Source organism: Oncorhynchus mykiss, chromosome 5 (assembly GCF_057628025.1).
Source record: "Oncorhynchus mykiss isolate SJ-2025 chromosome 5, ASM5762802v1, whole genome shotgun sequence".
Taxonomy (NCBI): domain Eukaryota; kingdom Metazoa; phylum Chordata; class Actinopteri; order Salmoniformes; family Salmonidae; genus Oncorhynchus; species Oncorhynchus mykiss.
This window is the reverse complement of record NC_143026.1, coordinates 9,634,613-9,643,339: the sequence shown is the minus strand read 5'-3', so window position 1 is coordinate 9,643,339 and position 8,727 is coordinate 9,634,613. Positions and strand designations below refer to the sequence as shown.

General features: G+C 42.5%; 1 protein-coding gene across 1 annotated transcript; it reads left to right on the top strand.

Annotated features, from left to right (window-relative positions):
- The first annotated feature begins 4,533 nt into the window (after positions 1-4,533).
- Positions 4,534-8,288, top strand: LOC118964557 (lysozyme C II). Its single transcript, XM_036976715.2, has 4 exons — positions 4,534-5,299; positions 5,439-5,600; positions 7,236-7,314; positions 7,681-8,288. The coding sequence occupies exons 1-4, from the start codon at positions 5,173-5,175 to the stop codon at positions 7,745-7,747; spliced, it is 435 nt and encodes a 144-aa protein (XP_036832610.1). The 5' UTR covers positions 4,534-5,172; the 3' UTR covers positions 7,748-8,288.
- The last annotated feature ends 439 nt before the right edge of the window (positions 8,289-8,727 follow it).

The following is an 8,727-nucleotide window of genomic DNA, read 5'->3' as shown; positions in this document are numbered from 1 at the left end:
TCTACCCTTAGATTTGGCCATAATGTAGTTTCGCCATGAGTGACAGAACGCTGAGCCAATCACGGCACAACTAGAGAACATTACCAACCCCTATGCTCCGTATTTTCCGCTGGCTTCCCCACCACCACAGAAAGCTCTGAGCTAGGCTGAGAGCTAGGCTGTTATGTGACAAGTATTAATGTCAAAATAACATGCAAAACAGGAAAACCCACCATTTTATTGCTAAAATTTGGGGCTTAAAATCATAGGTTGCCACTGGTCCTTATATGGACACACAGTCCTAACAAAAACAATATGTCCTCTATGTCGCGATCGTCTAAGGTGGAAACAGCGGACCAAAGCGCAGGGTTGTGAGCGTACATACTTCTTTATTATAAGATGTCGCCAACAAAACAATAAACATCAAAACGAAAACATGACACCAATGTAGTGCTCACAGGCAACTATACATGGACAACAACCCACAAATACAGGTGGGGAAAAGGCTACCTAAGTATGGTTCTCAATCAGAGACAACGATAGACCCGGCCAAACACACAGAAATACAAATCATAGAAAAAGGAACATAGAATGCCCACCCAAATCACACCCTGACCAAAACAAAATAGAGACATATAAAGCTCTCTCTACGGTCAGGGCGTGACACTCTAAGTAAGTAAGCAAGCAACCACAAAGCAAAATAAGCCTGCCTAACAAAGGGTTAAATGATAAAACTAAGTTTCACAACCACTGTTATTTGCAGAAGGTGTTGGCAGTGGTTCATTTGAACCGGATCCTGCTGGGTCATGATCCGGCACCTCTCAGATTTTGTGTGTGTGTGAGAGTGAGTGAGTGAGTGAGTGAGTCTTGTCAGGTCTTACCAGCGTTCTTTCCTATCTTTCTGTGTCTCAAGTTCTGTTTCCTAGTTTTTTGTCAATTACACCGCTACCAGCGTTTCTCCCCAATCTACCCTGACTTCTCAGGAAACCTGGTGTTTCTCTCCCAGTGTTCTCTCATCTTTGAGCTGCAGCCCTCTTTATTTCCCTCGGATCGCTCGAGGATAGCGTACGTGGCAACGCTGATGTCCGGGAGGGCTTTTGCCTGGGCTATGGTGGTTTTGGTACAACAATCCAACGTTTGCCTCAGATTGGAGGAGTTCGTGGCGGAGGTATGGAAAGTGTTCGATTCTCCGTTGTCCGGGAGAGGCGGCTCATAAGCTGCTCCAACTACTTCAGGATTCCGGTAGTGTGGCAGACTATATGGAGGATTTTTCCACATTGGCGACTGAGAGTGCCTGGAAACCAGAAGCCCTGTTCAACGCCTTCCTTCACGGGTTATTGGAGGTGATGAACCTCTCTAAGGAGTGTGGGACAGTAGCGTCCCACCTGGCCAACATCCAGTGAAATTGCTGAACGCCAAATTCAGAAAACAGAAATACTCATTATATAAATTCATAAAACATGTGTTCAATAATCAATAATATTTCAAACGGACAAAGCTTAGTCAATATAAAAGGAAAACAAGAAAGGTGCACTCTCGGTTGCGCGCATGAAAAACCTCTGGGACACTGCAGTGTCCACTCATTTAGAGTGGTCTTACTCCCTCATTTTTCAGAATACAAGCCTGAAACAATTTCTAAAGACTGTTGACATCTAGTGGAAGCCATAGGAAGTGCAATTTGAGTCCTAAGTCAATGGAATCTGTATAGGCAGTCAATGGAAAACTACAAACATAAAAAAATCCCACTTCCTGGATGGATTTTTCTCAGGTTTTCACCTGCCATATCAGTTCTGTTATACTCACAGACATTATTTAACATAAATCAACTTTAGAGTGTTTTCTATCCAAATCTACCAATTATGTGCATATCCTAGCTTCTGGGCCTGAGTAACAGGCAGTTTACTTTGGGAACGCTCTTCATCCAGAGGTGAAAATAGTGCCCCCTACCCTAATGAAGTTAAAGACGAGCTCGCAGCCCGGGAGCTGCCCCTGGACCTCGACTCCTTCATTTCCTTGACCAGCCAGATCGATGAGTGGCTATGGGAACATAGGAGGGAGAGGGAGTCTGGTCCCTGTCACTGGTGCTCATCCTCGATTTCCACCTTGCCTCCGAAGAATCCCGGGGAATCACAGAAGTCCACATTTCCGAGTGGATCCGAGTTGTCTTCTCTGGAGGCCATGCAACTGGGTAGGGCTAGATTGTCTCCTGCTGAGTGCTCACGCAGACTTAACACCCAGAGGTGTCTGTATTGTGGAGCTATGGGACATTTTTTATCTACCTGCCCGTTAAGGAACCAAGCTCATTAAGGAGGTACTGGTACAAGTACGCTGTTTAGCCGTACAGGAAGTTTCCCGTCTTCCATTTCTCGTACCCCTCTCCATGCTACCCTGTTGTGGGGTGACCGGTCCAAATCTCTCCGGGTGCACATTGAGTTTGGAGCTGACAAGAACTTTATGGACGCTACCCTGGTGTCAAAGCTGGGAATCCCCACAAAACCCCTCTCCATTCCCATGGATGTCAGAGCGTTGGATGGGCGCTTTATGAGCAAAGTCACCCACACCACGTGTCCCATTAACCTGAGAGTGTCAGGTAATCACAGTGAGTTTATGCAGTTCCTGCCTATCGAATCCCCTCATGCACCCGTGGTTTTGGGGTTTTCCTTGCTCCAGAAGCACAATCCCCTACTCAACTGGGCTACTGGTTCTAACCTGGGTTTTACCATGGGCATTGCCAGAAGTCGGAGCTGCCTGCCCCGTGACGTCTTCCTGTGGGCTTGGGAAAATCCCCGGATCTCTCTTCTGTTCCCGCGGAGTACCAGGACCTCCAGGAGGTTTTCAGCAAGGCCCGTGCCATCTCGCTTCCTCCGCATCGGCTCTATGACTGGGCGGCTTTATTCCCTGTCAGGTCCGGAGACCAAGGCGATGGAGACGTGTATTGAGGACTCCCTGGCTGCAGTGGGTATCTGTCCTTCTGCCTCCCACACCGGTGCAGGGTTCTTCTTTGTGGAGAAGAAGGTCAAAACCCTGCGTCCATGCATTGACAACCGGGGCCTGAATGGCATCACTGTTAAAAAACGTTACCTGCTTCCACTCATCGCCTTGGCTTTTGAACCTCTCCAGGGGGCTACCATCTTCTCCAAGTTGGACATCCAGAACGCCTACCATCTGGTACGGATCCGGGAAGGGGATGAGTGAAAGACCGTCTTTAACATGGCTAGTGGGAACTACGAATACCTGGTGATGCCGTTCGGACTGACTAACGCTCCTGCTGTGTTCCAGGCCCTGGTAAATTACGTTCTCCGGGACATGTTGAACTGATTCGTATTTGTATACTTTGATGATATCCTTGTGTTTTCCCACTCGGCTCAGGAACATGTCCTCATTGTCAGACAATTCCTCCAGCGTCTTCTGGAGAACCAGCTGTTTGTTAACGTCTTGGTTACATGGGGGCAGTATTGAGTAGCTTGGATGAATAAGGTGCCCAGAGTAGACTGCCTGCTGCTCTGTCCCAGATGCTAATATATGCGTATCATTAGTAGTATTGGATAGAAAACACTGAAGATTCTAAAACTGATGTCTGTGAGTATAACAGAACTCATATGGCAGGTGAAAACCTGAGAGAAATCCAACCAGGAAGTGGGAAATCTGAGGCTTGTAGTTTTTTTAAACTCAGACCCTATTGTAGATACAGTGGTTATGTTGCACTTCCTAAGGCTTCCACTAGATGTCAACCGTCTTTAGAAACTTGTTTGAGGATTCTACTATAAAGGAGGGGCTCATAACAGCTGTTTGAGTCAGTGGTCTTGCAGAGTGCCTTGGGCTCATGACACGCGGTCACGAGAGAGTTAGCTCTCGTTCCATTGCTTTTCTACAGACAATGGAATTCTTCGGTTGGAACATCATTGAAGATTTATGTTAAAAACATCCTAAAGATTGATTCTATACTTAGTTTGGCATGTTTCTACGACTTGTAATATAACTTTTTTAACCTTTCGTCCGACGTTCGGCTGAACCTGAACACACGTTTGGATTTGTTTACCAAATGCCCTAACAAAAGAAGCTATTTGGACATAAATGATGGACATTATCGAACAAATCAGACATTTATGGTGGAACTGGGATTCCTGGGAGTGCATTCTGATGAAGATCATCAAAGGTAAGTGAATATTTATAATACTGTTCTGACTAATGTTGACTACCCAATATGGCGGATATCTTTTTGGCTGCTTTGTTGTCTGAACGCTGTACTCAGATTATTGCATGGTTTGCTTTTTCCGTAAAGTTTTTTTGAAATCTGACACAGCGGTTGCATTTTTGTGCTTTTTGTGACTCCTCTCTTTGGCTGGAAAAATGGCTGGATTTTTCTGTGACTTGGTGGTGACCTAACATAATTGTTTGTGGTCCTTTCGCTGTAAAGTCCTCCTTTTCTATTCATATACTGTATTTAACAGATTCTCTTATCCAGAGCAATTAGAGTTAAGTGCCTTGCTCAAGGGCACCTCGACAGATGTTTTACCAAGTCGGCTCAGGGATTCGAACCAGCGACCTTTCAGTTACTGGCCCAACACTCATAACTGCTAGACTACCTGCCATTATGTGTACATATATTTCTATTCCGGTCTCTGACATTGCTCATTCTGATATTTCAGAATGTATGATTTTTCTGGATTATGTGTGTATTGTTTTTTCAATATTGTGTATTGCTAGGTATTACTGCACTGTTGGAGCTAGAAACACAAGCATTTCACTGAACCTGCAATAACATCTGCAAATCGGTGTATGCTACCAATAAAAGTTGATTTGATTTGATATATTGGGCATAATGATGATATTGAAAAATACAGTACCTTAAATCTAACCTACTGGGCACTCAATATGCCATTTTTAAACAGTGAATGAAGCCTTTGTCTTAAAAAATACACACTCTGCATTTAATACTGTATCTACTGTATCTAAATCATAAGCAAAAAAAAGTCTGCCTAACAAAGGGTTAAATGGGAAAACCCTCAGTTTCACAACCACTACTATTTGCAGAAGCTATTGGCACATTTATATTGTGTAAATAGTGCGATATCAATGTCTCTTTCATCCTGAGCCTTTATAAGGAAAGCTGAAGTTGACTTGCTCACACTTTTAGAGACACAGGCCTTCTTTTCACCCAAACCATTAGACCTAGCTGTCTGTCTGTTCATAATGAGAGCTGTTGTTGTTCTCCTGCTTGTGGCTGTGGCCAGTGCTAAGGTGTATGACAGATGTGAGCTGGCCAGAGCGCTGAAGGCATCCGGAATGGATGGCTACGCTGGAAACAGCCTGCCCAACTGTGAGTGATAATATACTTGATTGTGGTCTTTGAGGATGTGTGTGTGCATATGGTTGTATGTTTCTGAGCTCCAAAAATATCTTACCATAGCTAACCTTACACTGAGGATAATCCACCGCGTGACTATATGTCCTCTAAGGGGTCTGCCTGTCTAAATGGGAGTCGAGCTACAATACCCAGGCCACCAACCGCAACACGGACGGCTCCACCGACTATGGCATCTTCCAGATCAACAGCCGCTACTGGTGTGACGACGGACGTACCCCGGGGGCTAAGAACGTCTGTGGTATCCGCTGCAACCGTGAGTAGCCTGTCTACCGAATGGCATCGCCTACATAGAGCATTACTTTTGACAAGAAATGTGCCGGGTTGAGGGCTATTGGCAGTGTACCCCTTGACTTATTCCACTTATTTAGTTGTGTTACAGCCTGACATTTAAATGGATTAAATAGAGATTTAGTGTCACTGGCCTACACACAATATCCCATAATGTCAAAGTGTAGTTATGTTTTAAGACATGTTTACAAATTCTGGAGTGCAAATGTGCTTAACAAGTCACATAAGTTGTGTGCAATAATTGTGTTTAACATGATTTTAGAATAACTACCTCATCTCTGTACCCCCCACACATACAATTTTATCTGTAAGGTCCTTCAGTTGACCAGCGAATTTCAAATACAGATTCAACCACAAACACCAGGAAGGTTTTCCAATGCCTCGCAAAGAAGGGCATCTAATGGTAGATGGTTAAAAAAAATTAAAAAAAGCACACATGGATTATCCCTTTGAACATGGGGAAGTTATTAATTATACGTTGGATTGTGTATCAATACACCCATTCACTACAAAGATACAGGCGTCCTTCCTAACTCAGTTGCCAGAGAGGAAGGAAATCGCTCAGTGAGTCCAATGGTGACTTTAAAAAGTTACAGAGTTTAATGGCTGTGAAAACTGAGGATGAATCAACAACATTATAGTTGCTCCACAATACAAACCTAAATGACAGAATGAAAAGAAGGAAGTCTGTACAGAATCCAAATATTCTAAAACATGCATCCTGTTTGCAATAAGGCACTAAAGTAATACTACAATGTGGAAAATAATTCACTTCATGCCCTGAATACAAAGCATTATGTTTGGGGGAAATCCAACACAACACATCACTGAGTAACACTCTTCATATTTTCAAGCATGGTGATGGCAGCATCATGTTATGGGTATGCTTGTCATTGGCAAGGACTAGGGAGTTTTTTAGGATAAAAAGAAACAGAAAAGAGCTAAACACAGGAAAAAGCCTGAAGGAAAATCCTAATCACATCCCTGATTACTTCCACTTTATTTAGCCTCTGTGTTCATCAGTCCTTAGGTGTTATTGATTGTCTCTCACGTTCAGTACACTTCCCATGTTTGTTCTTTTGAATCTGTTTCGTATTAAACTCACCTTCTGCACCTGCTTTCCGACTCCCAGCGTTTACGTAACACTGGGAGACAAATATACCTTTCAGCAGGACAATAACCTAAAACACAAGGCCAAATATACACCGGAGTTGCTTACCAAGAAGACTCATTTTCCTGAGTGACATAGTTACAGTTTTGACTTAAATCAAACAACAATATGTGTGTCTTAAATCACACAACAAAAAAACACAACAAAATGTGTAAAAGGTAAAGGGGTATTAATACTTTCTGAAGGCACTATAATGTTGATCTTACATAATTCGGATGTTACATTTGAATACAGTCAAAATGAGAATAAACAGACACTGGGGCTCCCGGTAGGCCTACTTCTCTATTCTAAACCCTGACCCAACTTACCTTTATTGTTTCATTGTACAGTAATCTGCTGTTGTTGTTGTTGTTTTTCTAAGCTTTTGGTTCCTCCTGTTTCCCGTACGGTACTATGACTAAAGGTTTCCCTTCCTCTTACTTCTGACAGAGCTGCTAACTGATGACCTCACAGTGGCGATCCGTTGTGCCAAGCGTGTGGTGTCTGACCCGAACGGAATCGGGGCATGGTAAGGTGGCAGGTTTCCCTGAAAGTACTATGTTACAAAAACATTTAAGTTACAAAATAATTAGCCATACTTTATGTTACCTGTAGCCCAATATCACTCTACAAGGAAGGCTATGTATAAATGGGATAACCTGTAACAAATTAGCTCTCACCTTTTAGAAGAATTTAAATGGTAAGAACTGCCTGTACATGGTAATTATCTAACTTAAATATTCCCTTAAAATGACCCTGAATTAATGCCTACGTAATGTAATCCGTTTCCAAGTCTTCTATCATCCTTCAATTCCACATTATGTTCTGTTGTCTAATATCTGAAATGTATTGTCTATATATCAAATACCAACATGATGGTGTGTGTACATTTTAGGGTGGCTTGGCGCCTTCACTGTCAGAATCAGGACCTGAGGTCCTACGTGGCTGGCTGCGGGGTCTAAGACCATACTGGAGCAGCTGAACACTTCTCAAACCATTCTGAAGCAGACTTAACTAATAGGATGGATCCACTCTGTACTATCCATCAGCATCTGCAGCTTTAACTAGTAAACTTTCACATATTGATACATTTTAGATTTAAGCAATAAGGGCCTAGGGGGTGTGGTATCTGGCCAATATACCACGGCTAAAGGCTGTTCTTATGCACGACGCAACGCTGATTGCCTGGATACAGCCCTTAGTCATGGTATATTGGCCATATACCACAAACCCCCGAGGTGCCTTATTGCTGTTATAAACTGGTTACCGACGTAATTAGAGAAGTAAAAATAAATGTTTCGTCATACCTGTGGTATACCACGGCTTTCAGCCAATCACCATTCAGGGGTCGAACCACCCAGTTTATAATACAAAGTAAATCACTAATAATCCGTTTTTTTGTGTCAAATGTGTAATTATATATAATGTATAATATTACTTCATGTCAAATCAGTAAACAGCTCAACATGCTTACCCATAAAAATAAAACAAGTTCATGTTTTATTTGTTGTTGGTGTTGTGTAGTTGAAATTGTTGAAAAAGCATAGCAGCAGATGAATTCTACAATTTAATTACTTCAAAATGTGAATGAATCTGTGAAAAACATTATATTTTTATTTTCCAACATACTCTACAATACTCCAAGGTCTATTTAAAGTAACAAATATTTTCCCCCCAATTAAAAAAAAATAAAGACTATGGACATCTTCCAAGTACACTGTTAGTTAAAGAGTAGTTTTCCCAAAGTGCCAGTAATAATTTTTCTGAAGTCAACATAATGTAAATGCCTTGAACAGCTGGTCGTCCAACAAGGGTAAGACTGGTCCCAGATCTGTGTGTTTGTCGTCTTGCATGATAATGTAAACAGACTGACACTCAGGGTAGAGTAAAGCGACCTGAAGTTAAACTGCATTGAAATACTTAAATTCCCATTACATTTTCA